Raw genomic sequence first — 21,849 nt, 5'->3', positions numbered from 1 at the left:
TGCTGGTGACATCCAGTGGCAGACCTGAAGTACTGCAATTCTGGGAGTCTGTAACTGCTGAGCCAGAGCCTCGTTTGAGACGAAGTGAGTGCAGGTCAGTAGCTCCAGTTGCCCATCCCTTGTGACCACAAAATATCCTTGGAACAGTATTACCCCTTTGAATCTCAAAGCGAATGAGTTCTGAAGCAAAGTTGTCATAATCTATAATGACACTGCAGCAAAGTTTTGCTCGTTTGTTTTTTGTTGCCTTCCTGAATGCTTTAAGCTGTTTGAAAAAATCCCAAATCTCGGCTCTTCCTATACTGGTGCTGCGGCTCATAGAAAGAGGAAGCCTTCAGTCTTCAAACACCACTCTGCCCAAGCTTGCATTTATTGCCCTTGAGAAGGTTGTGGTGAGCCACCATTTCGAGCCATTGCAGTCATTTGGTGTAGGTGCTGGATTTTGACCCTGCTACAGTGAAGGAAACCCAGTAAGGAGTCTAACAACACCAGGTTAAAGTCCAACACGTTTATTTGGTAGCAAATGCCACTAGCTTTCGGAGCGCTGCTCCTTCATCGGGTGAGTGGGAGGTCTCACCTGACGAAGGAGCAGCGCTCCGAAAGCTTAGTGGCGTTTGCTACCAAATAAACCTATTGGACTTTAATCTGGTGTTGTTAGACTCCTGACTGTGTTTATCCCAGTCCAATGCCACCATCTCCACCCAGTGAAGGAACAGCATTATAGTTCCAAGTCTGGATGGTGTGTGGCTTCTAGCAGGTGATAGTGTTCACATGGATCTGCTGCCCTTGCCCTTCTGGTGTAGAAGTTGCGAGTTTTGAAGGTGCTGTCAAAGGAGCCTTGAGAGTTTCTGCAGTGCATTTTGTCGATGGTACACACTGTTACCACTCTGGTGATGGAGGAAGTGAATGTTGGAGATGGTGAATGGATGTCAATTGTGCTGCTTTGTCCTGGATGGTGTTGGATTTCTTGAGTGTTGTTGGCACTGCACTCATCTAGGCAAATGGAGTGTATTCCATTACACTTCTGACCTGCAGACGGGCTTGTAGACAGGCTTTGGAGAATTCCCATCCTCTGACCTGCTCTTATAGGCACAGTATTCATATAGCTGGTCCAGTTCAGTTTCTGGTCAATGGTAACTCCCAGGGATGTTAATGGTGGAGGATTCAGCAATAATAATGCCATTGAATATTGGGGGAGATGGTTAGATTCCCGCTTGTTGGATTTTGTCATTGCCTGGCACTTGCGTAATACAAATGTAACTTTCCACTTTAACCCAAAATTGAATGATGTCCAGCTTCAGTATCTCAGGAGTCATAAATGGTGCTGAACACTGCAATCATCAGTGAACATCCCCACTTCTGACCTTATGATGAAGGGAAGGTCATTGATGAAGCAGTTGAAGATAGTTCAGCCTAGGACACTATCCTGAGAAACTTCTGCAGTGATATTCTGGACTGAGATGCTTGACCTCCAACAACCACAACTATCTTCCTTTATGCTAGGCATAACTCCAGCTAACAGAGAGTTGAATCCTATTGACTGCAGTTTTGCTCAATCTGCTTGGTGCCATGCTCGGTTCAATGTGCCATGATGTTAAGGGCAGTCACCCTCACATCACCTATCAGCTCAGTTGTCCATGTCTGAGCCCAGAGCTGAGTGGCCTGGTGGAACCCAAACTGAGCTTGATAGCACTGTTGGTGATACCTTCCATCACTTTGGTGATGATTGAGTATATTTACTGATGGGGCAGTGATTGGCCAGGTTGGATTTGTCTGTCTTCAAGTGGAAAAGACATACCTGGGCAATTTTTCACATTACTGGGTAGACGCTAACCATAATGGAACTGTTTGGATTGGGGTGTGGCTAGCTCTGGAGCACAAATCTTCAGTACTATTGCCGGAATATTTGTGAAGACTCCTTCTCCTCCAGTGACTTGTTTAATTGTCCGCCACCATTTACAACTGGATGTGGCAGGACTGCAGAGCTTAGGTCTGATCTGTTGGTTGCATGCTATTGCATGCTGTTTATGCTGTTTGGTATGCCCTGTGTTGTAGCTTCACCAGGTTGATGCCTAATTTTTAGGTATACCAGGTACTGCTCTCAGCATGCTCGCCTGCACTCTTCACTGAACCAGGGTTGATCCACCAGTTTAATGGTAATGGCAGAGTTGAAGATAAGCTGGGCTATGAGGTAAGAGATTGTGATTCAACACAATTCTGCTTTTATTGCTGGCCCATAGCGCTCATGAATGCCCATTTTTGCATTGCTACATTTCTTCAAAATCTAACCCAGTTAGCACAGTGATAGTGCCACACATAAAACTTGCATTTCCTGCATTCCTGGCTTGGGGATGAGAAACATCATTGGGTGATGTCAAAGACACAGAGTTTGCCTCCCTTTCATCGGCAATGGGGACATCACTATCGTTTGGAAGTACCACAAAGGCAATGTAACTGGCACCATGATAATGGAAAATACTTTTGTATCATTGCATTCTGACCCTTTGGCCATAATGACTTGGCAGGAATGAGCAGCAGCAATCACCTGACCCCATTGCTATTGAAAACTTCACACTCCAGCTCCATGGCCTGGATTTTTAAAAAATGTTATCTCTCTGTCTTCACCTGATAGTCTGACAGCTACCACAATACTGACATTGGACTGGAGTCAAAACATAGGCTTCTTTATCTGTGCCTTCCTGAAAAATCCAAAGGAAGGAAACTACAAAAGATTGTTAGCATTTTTCTTGGCAAAAGCTCGACATCTTCCAAAATATGAAGCACATTACTGTTTTGTAATTCATCTTATCACAGTGCCTACTTACAATTTCTCTGTGTGCATTGTATCCTTTTAAATGTAATCCTCCTTTTAAGCAAACAACTGCTTCTCCTTTTAAGTTTGTTGCAGGCTTAAAAATCTTTTTTTACTCTCTTCAGATTTCAGGAAACAAATGATGAAATTTGTTTAAATGGAAAAATGTTTCCGCCTTGGAATTTTACTGGGGTTGTACCTGCATGAACCTTGACTTCTCCATCAATGGGTCAGCAATAAGAAAACCGTTCTTCTCCTTTTTAAATCAGATGGTCATCAAAGGAAGTTGAGATTATAGGAGTCGCTCAATGCTTTCTATGCATTTTCTAACAATTGCAATTGTTGCAGTCCAAGCATTTTGAACAATGTCTGGTTGAAGTATTTTCATGGGTTAAACTCACCTTATCCCTGAATGGTTTTCTTTTGCTGCATTTTGGTCTTTTCTACCTCCTTGCAGCATACGCCATTCCTAAATCAAGTAAGTGTCTTAGTTGCATCCCATTCTAAATGGGTGTGAAGGAACGTAGAGCGGTCTGTGTCTGAGGAGATATGCCTGGTGGTCGTTTGTGAGCTTGGAAATCATTTATAGCACAGGGAGAGGGTTCAAAAGCTGTTCTAGTACCGTGCCCCACACCAAGATTTTCCTGCTCTTCACTAAGCTCTCTAATCTCGGGATAGGGCGGCGGTGGGGGGATAGGTGGAAGACAACGTGGTTTCTGACCGCTGCTCTCACTGCCCTTGGGCTAGGAAGGAGAACAATTAACCAGGGTTCCTGCAGTCTGATGACATCTGCTGAACAGTATAGGCAGAGGGCTGGATTAAACTCAGCTATGATGCCATTGATGGTCTAATAGCTTGACAACACTCACCATCAAGGGTCACAGATAAAGAATAGTGGCCTAAGCTTAAGCTTAGCATTGGAGGGTAATCTGTGCCAGCAAAAGTCAAGAAAGGAATGAACCAAACTGGTGAAATGAAATTGTCATCTTCATAATATGTATGTGTTTTTTTTCAATTTTTTGTGGGGTAGATTCGGTGTCAACCCACTCAAACCAAGGAGTGCCTTGGAGGCGATTCGTATAACTCCACTCATCAACGCACCTTCCTTACCCAAACGAACCAGGCCTAGTTCTGTTCCTCTGGGAAAAGCAAACCTGAGGTACCACGAATTCGTGGAAACTAATCCTATAAAGGGCCACATGAGCAGAGCATATTTGGATAAATATGGATTTTTAAATGTATAATAAGCACTAATAAATCAGCAAATAATTGAAGAATTCATCATGAATTGTATCATAATGAATTGACGTAATCAATGCAGTGTATGCTACTATTTTAATTGATGTGTTGCAGATATATTGAAATTTTCATGCAGAAGTTGTCACCACATTAAGTTTTCAACATCCTCCTTTGGAAAGTAGAGTAATGGCACATAATCCACTCTGCTACAATACCGAAGGAGTGCTACCCTCTCAAAGATGTCATTCAAACAAGACTGAGGCACTCCCTACCCTCTCAGATGGATCTGAATAATTCTGTGGCACTATTCCTATGGCACACGGGAAGTTTAGTTCTCCCCGGTGTCTTTAGCAATATTTATCTCTCAAAAACCCCTAAAAATATAAATATTTAGTCATTATTTCATTGCTCTTTGTGGGACCATGGTGTATGCAAATTGTGTTTCCTACACAACAGTGACTATACATAATTGGCAGTAAAGTGCTTTAGGCCATCTTGAGGTAGTGAAAGACATTTTATAAAGGATGACAGTTCTTTGTTTTCTAGTGCAGACTGAGACAACTCCTCTTATCTTGCTCTTCCTGTGGGGAAGTCCCTGACCTTGGCTGTTAACTGTATATCCACGAAGGAGATTGGGAGAACATTGTTGAAATTCTACCCCAAGATTCTACGAAAAGATTTTCAATGCTTGCCCAGACATGGGTATTCTATTGGAGCCGGTTGTAATGCTCAATGCTGGCCTGGCCTACATCTTATGAGGCTGCAACTCTTAATAGGAAAATCTGAATAATTGTAGCTGAGATAAATCAGCAATTAACGGCTTGTTTTCTACTTAAAAAGAATTCTGTGGTTTACAGCGATCATTTAGATAGATTTTTTAAAATACTCTTAAGTATCTCAAATCTCCTAATTAATACAATGAAAATTTAGGAATTCACAAAAGAAATCAGAAAAATGCCCATAAACTCTGTTCTCCCCATTCCTTTGTTAAATGAACTGCGTCATCACTGGGTATACTCTCTTTTGATAGGTAACAGTCCCAGTCTTTACTAGATTCCCATTTTCCATGGGCTGGGTCAAAGTAGATCTGCTATCCTAAGGCTTTATGTGAAGAATGCAGAGGCATGTGTCACTGAGCATCCATCCCCAGCCTTTAGGGATTACTATTCCAGAGTAGGATTGATACAGTCAAAGACATAAGGAAGAGGGCAGCCAGAACCGAAACATATGAAGAGAGTAATAGAAAGTTGGTGACAGATTAGCGAGAAAGTAGTAAAGATACAGGGAGAAAATAATATAGTAACCATCAAACATGGGGACAGAGTAAGAAACAAAATAGAGAATAAAGAGTTGCACATGAGCATTCAAAACTATGTATGGTCTTCCAATGAAACAAGCTTAGAAAGCACAGAGATAATTAGACTAGGGCATGTAGGTGTAACTTGATCCCCATTTTAAATGAATGTACATTTTGCTTGTTTTTACATTTCTCTTGTAACGATGTTCTTAACGTCATATTTTTAATTGAAGCTTTCTGTAAACTTGTCACATTGCAATTGCACCTTTCTGTCACTGGTGGCAGCATAGTGCCCCATGATTAGTTTACATAGACAGCTTCAATTAAAAATATGACCATACGAATGTGGTAATGTTGTAATATGATAAATTTAAAAATAAGAACTTGTCACATTGCAGTTGCACCTTCCTGTCAATGGTGGCAGTGTAGTGCCCCCAGGAAATGTTTACATAGTCCGTTTCTATTACAAATTTGATAAAGGGATTTATAATGCAAAAGGTTACAGCATGTGCATGTGGATGTGAAATTTTCAATATATGATGCATGCATACATCTGCAAGACCATCTAACTGGAAAGAATGATACTTTAAACATTTTTATTTCAAGTGATAATTATTTGAATATATATCAACATGTATTTTTATTCAGTTTTTGGAGAATTATTTAGAAGTGTTAGATTTTTCATATATACCCTCCCCATGTGGACAGCGTGATGTCAACAATTCCATTATTCCTCCTCACAGTGTGCCTAATATACACTGATAACACCCAAAGTCAAGAACAATCTAATTTTCCCCAATCTTTGAGTTCTTTGTGGTTTTTGTAATATCAGTAACTGAGTTTTTATAAGAATATATTTTTGAATAATCACATATTTTATAATCCTTAGTTGCACTAATCATTTTGGAATCTGTGTTTTTTCCACCTGTGTTTAATACTGATGAGTGTACATATGCTTCTTTTAAAAAAAGATTCTGTTGCCAAAGTTTCCTTTGTTCCTTCATCCAACTACATTTGTGTTGCTCCTTAAAATCTTGATGTAAGATCTGGGTTTGAAACTAAACTAAACACAAGAAAATATCATCACTCTTTCCTGGGAATTGAGTCCCTTCACCTCTGGGATGTAAGTTCCCACAAGGAAGAGCTGAGGGTACTTTTCTCGGACAGGAATAGGTACTACATTTTGTACTTCCAGTCGGGGTCATTGAGTCGTAGAGAGTCATAGAGGTTTACAGCATGGAAACAGGCCCTTTGGCCCAACTTATCCATGCCGCCTTTTTTTTAACCCCTAAGCTAGTCCCAATTGTCCATGGTCCCAATTGGATCATGATAAGGGGCAGAAGCCCATTGTCTGTGGAGAAAGCTATCACAGAGCTCATAGTTACAAACTAAACTAGGTTGACACTGAATCGGTTAACATCCCAAATGTAGGATGACTTAAAGCTCCTACAAAAGTGATGTTTCCAAAATCTTGACTCAATTCAGACTTTATTGGACAAGCTTCAGTATAACTTTTACTATCTAACTCGGAGCAAATTTTAATTTTTTGAATGGTCAGCATTAAAAAAATGAATCTTAAATAGCCAACTATCAAAAAGGTGAATGACAAGGTGTCCTGAAATAGCATCAAGACATGCTGCAAACATCAACAGTGAACAGCAGCTTCTGTGTTAATATGGAGAAACTCATGCCTCCTGAGTTTGTCGGTTCTTTGCCCCTTCTTCCAGGATATTATGGATAAGTGTTTAAATGCTGATTCATATTACAGAAAAATGGAGCCACAAGTTTGGAAGTTTATAGGCTTGAGATTAGAAATGGGGAATATATGGGGGTTTGCTATAAATGAAATGAGTTTGTATCCGTTCAGGTGGGTGTGTGAAAAAATAAATCTAACAATTGGTCGGAAGTTTTTTTGAGGCTGTAACTAAATGAAACATTTCAGATACATTAGGGTAGTTTTCCCTTGGTACCTGTGTATAAAACTAGTTGTGCAGATCTGTTGTCCATCATAGAACCAGTGCCTGAAATTGATTTTAGTGTAGTTTTATACTAGGCAGCTATTCCACAACAGAAGCTTCGTGTCCAAGTTTCAAGTTGAAAATCCATCCCTCTGTAACCTAACTTTCAAGAAGCACTAAGCAATGCCTTGTTATTTGGCTTCCTTCACTCAAGGTGACATTTTCACCCAGTAATATCACAAAATGAAGATTATTCAGAATGAATGAAGGAAACTGACAAGGTCCTACAGATGGTTCATTTTGGAACTCTGCTTTTCATATTGATTTATATTCTTTGTGAAGACTGTGATACTAAATTGACTTTGGAGATTGAAGGGGAGTAGTAAAGCTTGCTCCACAATGGAAAATAATTTGCAGCGGTACTAAAAATAAGCATCCTCACAGAGCCAAGGTTATAACATACCCAAAGACAGCTTTAGAAATATAAGTGACTGTAATAGCAGACCACTCGTAGAAAATGACTCAACACCACTTGGATCATTCACAAAAGAATTGTAGATGCATCAAACAGGTACCAAATGTAAATATATATTAGCAATATTCCGTGTTCAAGCTATATGTTATCAGGACATTGTATATTAGCAACTCAAAAAAAGGAAAATATCTCCACCACACAACCTTCAATTTTCAGGTCACTGTAGACATAAATGCCAGAATTTTACCGGCACACCCGTCCGAGGCTCGTAAGATCCCGCCCGAGGCTTGGGCGGGCGTGCCGGTAAAATTCCGGCAAGAGTCAAGAATTGGCTTTGAGCAGAATATTCGGTAATTTTGCACAGCTTCACCCCTGCTGCAGAATTTTGTTAGATAGGAGTGTGGGTCAGAGATGGGCTAATTCTGTGAAGTGTATTCCCATCCTCTGTTCAGGGAACTTCAAAAGTACACAGCCTAACTCTAACACACAGTATGTGTGTAATCTATCTGTTCTGTAGTTGCTTTCACAGTTGCTAAATTACTCTGGTCATATGAAAGGAAAACCTTAATGGAACATAATATTTTGTGTTTTTCCTTTAATCTACAGTTATCCCTTAAAAATCTTTTGTTTTCCTTGTTGAAAATATTTAAATGGATTTTTAGGAGGATGGCATTTCCCTTCACAGGAGAAAATGCACCATGTTCTTCACTCACTGTGAGGTTTGCACTTCGTTTAATATCTTTTGTCTCCTTTTGACTACAGTTGGCAGCAGAAGACTTCTTCCTCCGTCAGCTACCAGTCTCAATCAGCACATAACACAAGGACTAGGTACCTGCTAGATTTGTGTCAAAATCATTTCAACTTTTTAACAGAGCACTAATACTACACATGGTGTGACAGTACCATATTAACCAGTCAATAGAGATGCCAAGTATTCATATTGCACAGAAGTACTCTCATTTTTCCTGCTTCCTCTCTGTTCCAAATTTATTTTGCAACTTTCTTATTTAATTGAGGCTGTTGCAGTCCGAGCGGCAAGTTCTCCATTTCCCAAATTTAGGATGAATTGAGATTGCCAAACCAAATCAGCCCAAGTTGCAGTAAAATTCTGTGCCTTTTGTGCATACCCTCTAAATATCAGAGGGCCAGCCTATGGAGCAGCATTGCAGCCCAGCATACACCCTGTTAATATGACTTGTAGTTTTGGAACCACAGAATCCCTACAGTGCAGAAGGAAACCATTTGGCCCATCACGTCTCATCTAGCCCCCACCCTATCCCTGTAATCCCGTACATTTACCATGGCTTATCAACCTAACAGACACCCACATTTTTGGACACTAAGGGGCAATTTAGCATAGCCAATCCACCTAACCTGCACATGGTTCTAAGTATACAGATCAGAATATACACGTTTTCCACTGGCAACAAAATACATTGAGCTGCATGACATAACACACGGCCCTGATTAAACATGTAACCTCCAATTTGCCGTGAGCAACATCTCTGTACATCTACTAGGCCATAAGTAAAACTGGAATAAAGGTAAGGAAATAAAGGAGGAAGGAACAGTCAATATGGAATGTTCATTGGGAACCTCAGCACCCATAATTCTTTCCATTCCCCTCCCTCCATTGTCTTTTTAGTTCTTTTGAATGTTGTCATCTCTGTTTCTCAGCTTTAGCTTCATCTTGCTTGAGGAAAATATCCTAATCAACAACTAATCCAATATTTCTATTTCAAATCTCTTTCACAATTTTTCTTTCATAATCCGGAATCACCCTATTCAACGTCTCTTGCTGAACACACTTTCATTACTGATATTACCAAATGCAATGAACAGTGCTCCAAAATTTAGCAATATTGGAGTAGACAGTACAGTACTGCAAAACAGGATTAGCCATCTTTTATAGAGACTACCTGATATTCACTTCCATTACGATCAATGAAATTAAGTAAAGCGCACTGTATGTAACATCCAATACCATCTGTTGTGCTCCATCGACCGAGACAGATTTCTACTCTATCGTCTCTTATAAGGTCTCATGGCACAGTGGGTAGCTCCAGGCTGAAATCCCATACTAGAACTTAATGGCCAAGGATGGTGCGTTCATTATGCAACCAAACAAGTTGAATATAAACTTTTAAAACCTTCCAACATACACCAATAGCAGTAAAGGTCAGAGAAATTCCTGGTCAGCCACGTGACGGAAACAAATTGGGCGGCACGGTAGCACAGTGGTTAGCACTGCTGCTTCACAGCGCCAGGGACCTGGGTTCGATTCCCGGCTTGGGTCACTGTCTGTGTGGAGTTTTCACATTCTCCTCGTGTCTGCGTGGGTTTCCTCCGGGTGCTCCGGTTTCCTCCCACAGTCCAAAGATGTGCGGGTTAGGTTGATGGCATTATTTGGCCATGCTAAAAATTGCCCTTAGTGAACTGAGATGTGTAGGTTAGAGGGATTAGTGGGTAAATATGTAGGGATATGGGGGTAGGGCCTGGGTGGGTTTGTGGTCGGTACAGACACGATGGGCTGAATGGCCTCTTTCTGTACTGTAGGGTTTCTATGTTTCTATGTTACTATTCATAGCTCAAGAGTGCAACATACATGTAAAAGTGTATTTTGCCACAGCAACTTGGACTCCTTTGGGGGGGTGGTGGTGGGGGCTGGTGGTGGTCAGTTGGCTGAGTTAGCTGGATGACACGATCGGTACCAACAGCGCAGGTCTTGATCCTTGTTATGGCTGGGGTGGATTTGGGACCTGCCTCCTTGTCCTACCCATGTTGGAGGTTGTGGTGCTGTGAGACAATTTCCTATCTTTGAGAAGAGAACTCGAGAAGTTGTCTCTTGCAACCATGTTGCTGTCCAGCATATATGTTCATTGATTCTGCAGTAAAATCCGACAACGAAACCCAATTCAATAACCACTGGAGCGGAGCTGGATGCTTAACTCCACTTTCTCAACAAAGAGGAATATAGCTGAGGCCAAAACATGGTCTGATTTCAAGGAGAAATTAGATATAGCTCTTGGGGCTAAAAGGATCAAGGGATATGGGGGGAAGAGGGAATCAGGATATTGAATTTGATGATCAGCCATGATCATAATGAATGGCGGAGCAGGCTCGAAGGGCCAGATGGCCTATTCCTGCCTCTAGTTTCTATGTTAGTTTATCATCATCTGCAATAGGCATTATTTAGTACATTCACTCGGAATTCAACATTCAAACTCACCCACCAATGAATTTCATCCTCAGACAATATTCAAATTTTTAAAAGCAAGAATCAGCCGCTGTTTAGATATGCTTCCCTTGAGTTGCAGCCTAAAATGGACTTGATCATCCAGAATTCCAATTCTAGTTGCTATTTAAACTTATCTGATCATGGCCAGAGTCTTGGGCTACATTTATAATTGTGTGCCTGGAATCAGAGTCACTGGCAATGGTTTAATTCGCCTGGCAAAGCTGTAAAAGCTTAGTGAAATTCCAAGTGATGAGATGGGGTCGGAGCTAAGGGATTCAATAACTCAGCCAAACTAAAAAAATGTCCATTTCTGCTATACAACAGATTCTCTGCATGATCAGTGACTAGTTTGATAGATCATAGGTTAGAAAAGGATTAGGAAGGCCATTTGTCCCATCCTAGCTCAGCCACCTGCTAATGTCTATAACCCCCAATTACAATGTCTAGTTATTGGGTGAATCATTCCAGTGTTTTTACTTCCACTGCCTTACCAAGAAGGCCATTCCAAGTATTTATTATGGATTGAAGAAAAGAATCCTGATATGCTTTTGTGGTACCTTTTGATGGTTTGCATTTGTACCTTTTGACTTAGCGTGATGATTTAATGTCAAATATTGATCGAGGTTGAACCTCTCAGTACCAATTATTATCTGATAAAATCCCTTCTCAGCCAACTTGCTTTTATGTTCAAGAGATCACATTTCTCCAGTCTTTCCTCAGCTCAGTCCTTTGGCTTTAAGGACCAATCTTGTGTCACTTTTCACCACCTCCAGCATTCCAAAGTATCTTGACGATCACAAATGTACACCGTACTCAAGTGAGCACATCCAGCGAGTCTGCGGTTTTGGACTGACGCCTCACTATTTAGAAGATTGGGGCAGTGTGCCTAAAGTATTGTCTTTGTCTTTGTCTTCTTCTCCCAGTCTTGCTGAATTTGACCTCGGGTTGAGTGACAAAAACACTGCATGTGACATTGTCCAACTTTGTACTTCTCTGATTTAGTTACATGATACAACCTTTTAATTACTGCTCTGTAGTACTTGGACATGTTGTTAAATTGTCTCACCTGCACCACTGAAGGAAATCCAGAGGCAAAATCTTCTTTTAAGAAATGGAAAAATGTGTATTTTTTTCAAACAAACCAAGGATGTGACCTTCGGACTGGACGGCTGAGAAGATGCAAGATAACACTACTAGGGGAACTGGTAAAGCTATTCAAAAGCCACTGGCCTTGTCATGATTTGCAGTTTAAACCTTTGGCTTCAGTTGCAGTTTGCAGAAAACAATTTGTTTCATATCTCTGATGGAATTGCAGATGTGTCGAGAATTGACTGCTTATTGAATGTTTTGTATTCAAGTCTTAGAATATCTATTGATTCAAAGTCTGTGCAAACTGATGATAAGAAATATCTCGGCTACTCACTCCCAGTCATGGATTTGATAACTTGCCCTTGGCATCCTGTTCGGTCTGTTCCAAAGGTGATAATTTAATCTCATTTCCTTTATATTTCCCATTCACTTTCCATCCTCTTTTTAAAATTCTTCAGTCAGGGCTTCGCAAGCAACACCGCAGTGATTGGGCCGCCAGCTCCTCAAGTTTGTACTGAAGCCTCAAACCTAGCTTCTAAACCAAAGGTTGTCAGCACAGCGAGTATCCGACCTGCAGCCTTTCCCTCAACTGGAGGTAATACTTAAAGCAGCATTCGTTTTTGACTTTGTTGGACAGTGAGGATGGCTGTCTGAGCAGTCATGGAACACAACTTCTCTGATTTAGGGGCGGCACGGTAGCACAGTGGTTAGCACTGCTGCTTCACAGCTCCAGGAACCTGGGTTCGAATCCCGGCTCGGGTCGCTGTCTGTGTGGAGTTTGCACATTCTCCCCGTGTCTGTGTGGGTTTCCTCCGGGTGCTCCGGTTTCCTCCCACAGTCCAAAGATGTGCGGGCTAGGTTGATTGGCCATTCTAAATTGCCCCTTAGTGTCCCGGGATGCATAGGTTAGAGAGATTAGTGGGTAAATATAAAGGGATATGTGGATAGGGCCTGGGTGGGATTGTGGTTGGTGCAGACTCGATGGGCCGAATGGCCTCTTTCTGCACTGTAGGGATTCTATGATTCTATGAAACAAACTCCTGCATTTAAGAAACATTTAGTATCATGAATAGTCAATCGTGTAGTGGTATTGTCACTGAACTAGTAATCCAGAGACCCAGATCTGGGGGACTAGGGTTCAAATCCCACCAGATGGGGAAATTTGAATTCAATAAAAATCTGAAATAAAAGTCTAATGAAATAATTGTCCTAAAAATCCATCTTGGTCACGAAAGTCCTTTAGGGAAGAAAATCTGCCATCCTTCCCTGGTGTGGCCTACATGCGACTTCAGATGCACAGCAATGTAGCTGGTCCTTAACCACCTTCTCAAAGGCAATTAGGGATGGGCAATAAATGCTGGCCGAAGCCAGCGACGCCCTCATCCCATGAAAGAATTTAAAAGAAGTAAGACTCTCTGATAAAATGAAACTTTTCTATCATTGGCATCAACTTCTTTATTTCTGTTGCAGTACATAAAGTACTAAAAGCCCTTTACTTACATAGAACATAGAACATAGAACATTACAGCGCAGAACAGGCCCTTCGGCCCACGATGTTGCACCGACCAGTTAAAAAAAAAACTGTGACCCTCCAACCTAAACCAATTTCTTTTCGTCCATGAACCTATCTACGGATCTCTTAAACGCCCCCAAACTAGGCGCATTTACTACTGATGCTGGCAGGGCATTCCAATCCCTCACCACCCTCTGGGTAAAGAACCTACCCCTGACATCGGTTCTATAACTACCCCCCCTCAATTTAAAGCCATGCCCCCTCGTGCTGGATTTCTCCAGTATTTTAAATACAACTTTCATTATTAGTCTTTTGATTGAAGTGCATGAGCAAGCAACTAAACCACTCAATTCAAATACAAATATTTTATGAGAATGCACCAAATATATTTTTGATTGGCAACTCTTTTTCAATTCACATTAGTTAAATGTACATAGTTATTTGAGAGGTACTTCTCAGTCCGTTTTACTGAAATGTGTAAACGTATGAAATATATGGAATAGGAGCAGTCGGCCACTCAACACCTCAAACTTGCTCTGCCATTCAATACGAACATGGGCTGATCTGATTGTAACCTCAACCCTTTGATAACCTTTCACCCCCTTGTTAATCAAGAATCTATCCAGCTCTGCCTTAAAAATATTCAAAGACTCTGCTTTCACTGCTTTTTGAGGAAGCAAGTTTCAGAGATGCATGGCCCTCTGACACAAAACATTTCTCTGCATCTCTGTCTCAAACGTGTGACCTCTTATGCTTAAAGAATGACCCGTAGGTCTGGATTCTCCAACGAAAGGAAACATCCTTTCCACATCCACCCTGCCAATACCCTTCAGGATCTTAAAGGCCTCTTACTCTTCTAAACTCGAGTGGATACAAGCCTAGCCTGTCCAACATTTCCTCATAAGACAACCCACCCAATCCCGGTTTTAGTCCAGTAAATCTTTTCTGAACTGCTTCTAATGTATTTACATCTTTGAAGAGCCCACCTGAAACTTTTGGAGAGATAATAATTAGCCCAAAGAGCTACAAGGAATGGTAAGGGAAATAAAGAACTGCCACATGAGATTATTATATACATTTGTCTTAGCATAGTAATCAAGAAAAAAATTTAATTAACTACCTAAATAGCAAGATGTGTAAGAAGTCTCCTGGGACACACTAAGAAGGTTTCCCTGTAGCAGCCAACTGAGATGTTGAATTCCATAAATAACTGGGAGTAAAAACCTAAAAAGTAACATAATATCTAATTGGCACATGAATTTTGAATTTAAACACTGGCTTAGATTTGCAGAGCCAATTAAAGGACTGGAATTTGATTAATGGGCATGGGATTACATAGTGAAGAACTACAGCATCAACTTCAACGATTCTAATTCTGAGTGTTTTCTAATCGGGTGCTATGCAACGTAATGGGTAATATGTTTTATACTTGATCTTCTGCACCATTGTAACAGTTTTCAAAAAAATCTCTCCCTGCACCTGGTTCTCCAAGGGTGTGTATCCTGGTGCCAATTCACATTCCCTTATCAACTTGCAGCTTTAAAATGCTACTTTCTGACCTGGTCCAGCACCTCAAAAGCAACCTGAACTTGAATAATGCTGGAACAGCTGGAAAAACCCAGCAGGTCTGGCAGCATCTATAGGGAGAGAAAACAGAGTTGATGGGTGGAATTTTCTCATCTTTTGACTACGTGTCAATCAACTCAGACAGGAAAAGCAGGATTTCCTGCCACATTTTTTGACTTGCCATCAAAACAAATCAAGGAGGCGGGTCCCATGCCATCATGCTGGATGACAGTCTGCCAGCAACCGATTGGGGCACCTTTTAAAGATAATAATAGAATAACCACAGATACAGAACCTCCAGCACTTCTCCCTCCGCCCCCCCCCCCCCCCCCACCCCCCACCCCCGGCACAGGCAGTGCTAGGGTATTCCCCAGCATAACATGACCCCTCACTCCTTGGGGCCATGCTTACCTGTGCGCTCCTAGCAGATTCTGTTTGCCAATTCTCCATTTTTAAAAATCTGTTCTAATCCCACCGATGTGACTATCCTATGTGGGGAGATGTTACAGCAGGCAGGCCCACTAATTATATTGAAATGTGTTCAAATACGGTTCCCATTATTGCATGGTGGGAACACCATTATGTCACTGATGGGGGAGGGGCAAGGAGAATCGAGCAGGGAAATCCTGCTGGCATAAAAGCCATTTTGGGATGCCTCCTCGATTCTCCCCTCCGCCATTCCCACCCACTGAAAATGGGTGCAGAAAATCCCTCTCAATGTTTTGAGTCCATCTGACTCTTCTTCAGAGCTGAAGAGAGAGAGTAATGCATTGAATTATGTAGTGTATAAGAGAGAGTGGAGAGCTGGAACAGCGTAGAAGGTCAGCGATTAGTGGCAGCTAGGAGAGATTGCAACAAAGATGTAGTAAAACTTAAGAACAAGTGACAGATAGTCTTGTTGCAGAGGGGGAGGGAAGGTTTTTGCATTTGGACAAAGAACATTTGGGATATATATTAAAGTAAGTTAAGAGGGAGGAGAAAGGTCGCAGTGTAAAGTTGTTGAACTCAATGTTGAGTCCTGAGGGTTGTAACATGCCTAATTGGAAGATGAGATGCTGCTCTTCCAGTTTGTGTTGGACTTCACTGGAGCATTGCAGCAGGCCAAGGATGGACATGTGGGCATGAGAGCAAGATGTTGAGTTAAAATGGCGAGTAACAGGAAAGTTGGGGTCATGCTTGCGGACTGAGCAAAGGTGTTCCACAAAGCAGTCACCCAGTCTGCATTTATTTTCTCCAATGTAGAGCAGACCGCATTTGGAGCAGCGAATACAATGGATCAAATTGAAGGAGGTGCAAGTGAAATGTTGCTTCACCTGAAAGGAGAGCTTGGGGCCTTGAACAGAAGAAGGAGGAGGTAAAGAGGCAGGTGTTGCACCTTCTCCGATTGCAAGGGAAGGTGCTGTGGGAAGGAGATGAGGAGTTGGAGATGATGCAGGAGTGGATCAGGGTGTCACCGAGGGAGCGGTCCCTGCAGAATGCTGACTGGGGGGAAGATGTGTTTGGTGGTGGCATCATGCTGGAGTTGGCGGAAATGGTGGAGAATGATCCTTTGAATGCATAGGTCAGTGGGATGGAAAGTGAGGAAAGCAGGGGGGAACCTATTATGATTCTGGAAGGGAGGGGAAGGAATAAGGGTACAGGTGTGGGAAATGGGTTGAACTGTCAACCTGATCCCACTAGGGGTAGAAACCTTGGTTCAGGGAAAAGGCAAACATGTTAGAGCACCATTTCTTCAGCTGGTATCATCAGAACAGATGCAATGGAGGCGGAGAAACTGGGAGAATGGGATGGAGTCCTTACAAGAAGCATAGTGTAAGGAGCTGTAGCCGAGGTAGCTGAGAGAGTGAGTGGGCTTGTAATGAATATTAGTGTCAGTCTATCATGGGAAATGGAGACAGAGGTCAAGAAGAGAACTGTAGAAGATAGACCATGTGAAGGTGAGGGAGGTGTAGAAATTGGAAGCAAAATTAATAAATCTTTCCAGATCCATACGGGAGCATGAAGAGGCACTGAAACAGTCATTGAAGTAATGGAAAAAGCATTGCAGGAGCAACTGCGTTGGACTGGAACAAGGAGTTCAACATAACCCACAAAAAGATAGGCATAACTGGAGCACATGCGACTACCCATAGCCACACCTTTTATATGCAGGAAGTGAGACAAGTTTAAGGAGAAATTGTTAAGTGACGGAACAAGTTCAGCCAGGCAGAGGAGAGTGATAATAGACGGGGATTGTTCAGGCCTCCGATCAAGGAAGAAGTGGAGAGCCCTCAGATCCTGGTGGGGGTGAAGGTGCAGAGGAATTGGACATCCATCACGGAAAGGAGGGCACCAAGGCCAGGAAGCTCAAAACTGTTGATGAGAGATGGGGCATCAGAGAAATCACGAATATAGGTGGGATGAGACTAGACCAGGGGAGAGAGGGTGGCTCAAGACAGGAAGGAATATGTCCTATGGGACAGGAACAGGCTGATAAGATGGCTCTACCAAGGCAGTCCTGTTTTCAAATCAGCATCTTGCTCTAATGCCCACATGTCCACCCTTGGCCTGCTGCAATGCTCTGGTGAAGCCCAACGCAAACTGGAGGAGCAGCACCTCATCTTCCGATTAGGCATGTTACAGCCCTCTGGATGCCACATTGAGTTCAACAACTTTAGGCTGTGATCTTTCTTCTCCAACTTAACTTTTTTATATATTTATCCAAACATGTTTTATCCCAAAGCAAAATCACCTCCCACCCCTCCCCCACCAGGCTGTCACTTGTTCTTATGTTTTGCTACATCTGCTATTTGGGATTTTATTACTTATTTGTTCCTTTCAATTCATTCTCTTTAGAGCACATGCACAGTAGCACTGCCACATTTAATGTTGCTAAGCCAGCTCCAGCCCCTCCAGAGCAACCAGCAGCTCCAACATCAGGTGGTCGTCCACCATGGATAACAGATGACAGCTTTGCACAGAAGTTCCAGCCAGGAAAAAGCACCTCTACCCTCACCAAGCATATTCAACCTTTGCCACATTCTGCACCACCTAAGCCATTTGTGTCACCCCAGGCACCTGCCCAAGTTCCTACACATGCTCCAGTGCCAGGGCAGACAAGTGGAGGCACTCGCAACCTTGTGCAAAGGGCTGAGAGATTCCCAGCAAGCAGCCGAACTCCTCTATGTGGACAGTGTAACAGTATTATCAGGTGAGGACATGTTCACTTATTGTTCTATTTTAGACACAGAACATAAACTAATTTCAGTGCCTCCTTTGCATCCAGTGGCCCTTGTATAAACAAAGGAAAAGGGGTGATCCCTTCTCTTCTATTGCTTCAGAATATCTCCGCAGTCAGTTGCTGGTGCAGAATTCTCAGTGATTCTAGCAGAGTCATAAACTAACATTTCCTGGGGGAAGAAACTCACAAACTAATCCTCTTTTCCATCCAGTAGTGTCTGATTAGTGACTAATGACATTAATGTTCCACCTTCATCACTGAGAATGTTCCACCTTCAGTGTTATGGGCAGGAGATATTCTGGAATTGCAAAGCTTCCCCTAACTTTACATACAATCAGAAATAAGAAATGGTCAACATCCACTAAAGGGACAAGATGGTAGAAAAATTGGAATATCTCCTTCCAACTAGGAGATACAGACATTGACTTTGAAGTGACTACATTCAGTAGGCAGAAGATAAGCAGACTGAGCCCATTGGCAGCTCCATGGGAGCAGGGGTACCATTTTCTGGGTTGAGCCTTTGTTTGAATTTGTCACCAGCAGCTGATCAGGGAGCGCAGGAAGTTGGGTGGTTCTTCTCTTGAGTCCAGTTAGGTTAGAGTAGGACTGTGAGGCAGTTGCAAGGAAGCATGGTGATTTGGAGATGAGGTAGAATTTTGAAGGTTCAGGAGGAGCACAAACACCCCTTGTGACCCAAAAAAAATCATTTAAAAAAAACTTTTGTTCCCTTTCGTTTTAAGTGGCTGAGCCTTTAAAGGTCATTGCACAAATAGAAATGAATGGAATAAGCATGGTATACCACAGCCCCCCATTGGTACTTCCAAACTGTATTATGGTCATATTGACATCACAAGGTCTTGAACTGTCTGTGTTTGGCAAGACCCTGCACTACCCTTTCATTGCCTCAATTAAACAGGAAGTGACTTGCATGTCAGCGGCAACATGGCAGTAAGTACTGTGCCACTTTTTCATTTTTTGTTATTATCCTGTTTCCACCCAACAGAAAGAGAAGAAAATTCGTCGAGTTTATATTTCAAAATACGACTCACTTCAAACTCTTGGAATGAAATACTCTCCCTAACTTTTGTGGTGCATTCCAAAATGGATAGAGAGGGAACATTTGCTGCCGGGGGGCAAGATTTTGTAATTCTCCTATCCTAATTGCACAAATGCTGTATATAATGGAACAGGGAGTGATTTGTTGGATTAGTATTTCATACAATAGAAATGAGTAGGATGGGACTGTTGCAACACAAACCATTGTTAAACGGCTGTGAAGAAACACCGGTTTGGCCAATTGGGATTCTGCACAGTGGGTGAGGTTCAGGACTGGTTTGGTCCAGTCATCACAATGCTGGAATTGGCTTTACATTGATCTGCATCCAAAATCGTGAACAATTCTGAGATATTGAACAAGGCACATTGAATTTCCTTGCAATGCATGGTGCTGTGGTTACTGCGTGAGAGAGACAGAAATACACTTTTATTGTAGAATTTTGTTTCAGTGCTCATGTCATTGCTCATAGACAAGTAATCTAACTATCCATTTCTCTATATTTCTCTACTGCTCTCTTATTTTTGAGTATTTCTGTTTATCTTCTATGTTTTTTTTCTCTCTATGATGTCCAGGTTCAAAAATTAATGAGCATGTTGCAGGAGAAGCCTTAATTGGTCAAAGACACAGCAGGGCAGAGACCCTACAATCTCAACGTCAAAGCCATTTCAACATACTGTAGCTCTAGCTCCTGCCTGGCAACCAGTCAAATGGACAGTATGGCTGGCAGACACCTACTAGAGGCAGGAGGTTGGGGACCCTTGTAAGCTGTTCCAGGTGATCTAGGGGAAGCAAGTTCAACAATTGGGAGAGGGATAGAGGAAGTAGCAGGGATCAGTGGGGAAGGCTGGTGATCAGAAAAGACCAAAGGTTTCCTTAATGGGCTTGGAGGGAGCATTCTCTTTCTGGTCCACAGGGACCATTGAAAAAGCAATTTACCTTATGGAACTGGCAGCTCCTGCATTGGTTTGGGTAACTGGAATCCCACAGTTTGGGGGATTCCCGCTCACTTTCTTCTAAATTTAAGGGTAAGGTTTTCCTGGCTCCAGAGTGGCAGGCTGGAAGATGGTATGGGGAGGTTGCGGGAAGGGTGTTGGAGGCTAGTAAAATATCAGGGAGTCATGTTGGTACAGCTCCTCGATGTGGTCTCATTGCCAGTGAAGTGGTATAGTGGTTGTGCATAGTGGTTGCCCACTAAATGGAGGCAGGCAGCCTATTTAAATAATTAACAATCCACACGGAGTCTATTCCTTGGGTTGGCTGCTGTCCACCTCATAGGGAATAAGGTTGTTAACTGTGATTATATGTATTCCTGGAGTTTTCGACACATGACTTGCCTCTCACTCCAGCCATTAATCAGCCAACACATCCATCTTTGTGATGTATTGCCTTCCTATGCCAATTGGAAAGCAAAAACACTCATTACCCAATTGGATGACGATTGACTGTCAGCCAAACAGCCTGTTTTCCCCCATTTTCAATATTTTTATATCTGGTGAAGAAAAACAGTCAAGGAAAATGATTTTAAAAATTAATGTCACAATGACTTTTCTCCAGGGTTGCACACAGCAGTGTCCCAGAGATTGATCTTAAATTCCTGGAGACTTCAGGCCAATTCTGGAGGGCTGGGAATTCTAAGGGAGGCAGCTGATTTCATGGAGGCGGTGGCTGCCAGGGGCCATTGGAGCTGGAGGCTCCATTGGGTTAAAGATCAAGGCCAAACTCTCCCAATGTCCTCCATGTCCTTTTCTCTTTTGACTCTGGCTCTTATTTTAACTTTCTCTAAATCTGCCCATGCATATTTCCTCGCAATGTGGGCAGTTCATTATATCTGTCTGGATCTTACACGTGTTTCTTTACGAAATAAACTGAATTTGTGTCTTTTACATCTTTTATAAACAATGGGAAGCACCAAGAATGTGTGTAGGCTGAAGGATTGGGGCTCAACAGGAAGAGGCAGGGCTTGATGTAGAAGAAATTGGCAGTTGGAGGAGAGACAATAGGGAGAAAACTTGAGACCAGTGAATGGGGGGTTTGGCTTGGATTTGGTCTGAAGGAACAGGTTGAACTAGAGAAACAGCCTTCACTCTTAAAGCATGAAGTAACGGCTCTTGCCAATTTTGGAATGCCCAAAAATGAAGATGGGGATATTAATAAACTAGAAATTAGCACTTGCATGGGAACGGGAAATAAAGAATTATTAAGAAAAACAAGGTTTGATCAGAATGAGTAGCAAGGGTTCAAGAGGAGCAGTCATGTCTGATCAACTTTGAATTTCTTTGAAAGGTTATGACACTGTTCCACTTAACAAAGTAATTCTGAAGCTGCATGTAATTGGGAGAAACGTAATTGAAGGTGTGTGGTGTTATGAGGTGAGGTTATCCACTC

General features: G+C 42.2%; 1 protein-coding gene across 1 annotated transcript in view; it reads left to right on the top strand.

Annotated features, from left to right (window-relative positions):
- ldb3a (LIM domain binding 3a) overlaps positions 1 to 21,849 on the top strand; it is a 167,921-nt gene that overhangs the window by 132,920 nt on the left and 13,152 nt on the right. The window contains exons 11-14 of the mRNA XM_078199289.1: positions 3,843 to 3,971; positions 8,544 to 8,609; positions 12,567 to 12,703; positions 18,023 to 18,377. Coding sequence (XP_078055415.1) covers positions 3,843 to 3,971; positions 8,544 to 8,609; positions 12,567 to 12,703; positions 18,023 to 18,377 — 687 coding nt within the window. The remainder of the gene's footprint in view (positions 1 to 3,842; positions 3,972 to 8,543; positions 8,610 to 12,566; positions 12,704 to 18,022; positions 18,378 to 21,849) is intronic.

Source organism: Mustelus asterias, chromosome 28, assembly GCF_964213995.1.
Source record: "Mustelus asterias chromosome 28, sMusAst1.hap1.1, whole genome shotgun sequence".
Taxonomy (NCBI): Eukaryota; Metazoa; Chordata; class Chondrichthyes; order Carcharhiniformes; family Triakidae; genus Mustelus; species Mustelus asterias.
This window is presented reverse-complemented; position numbering and strand designations above follow the sequence as displayed.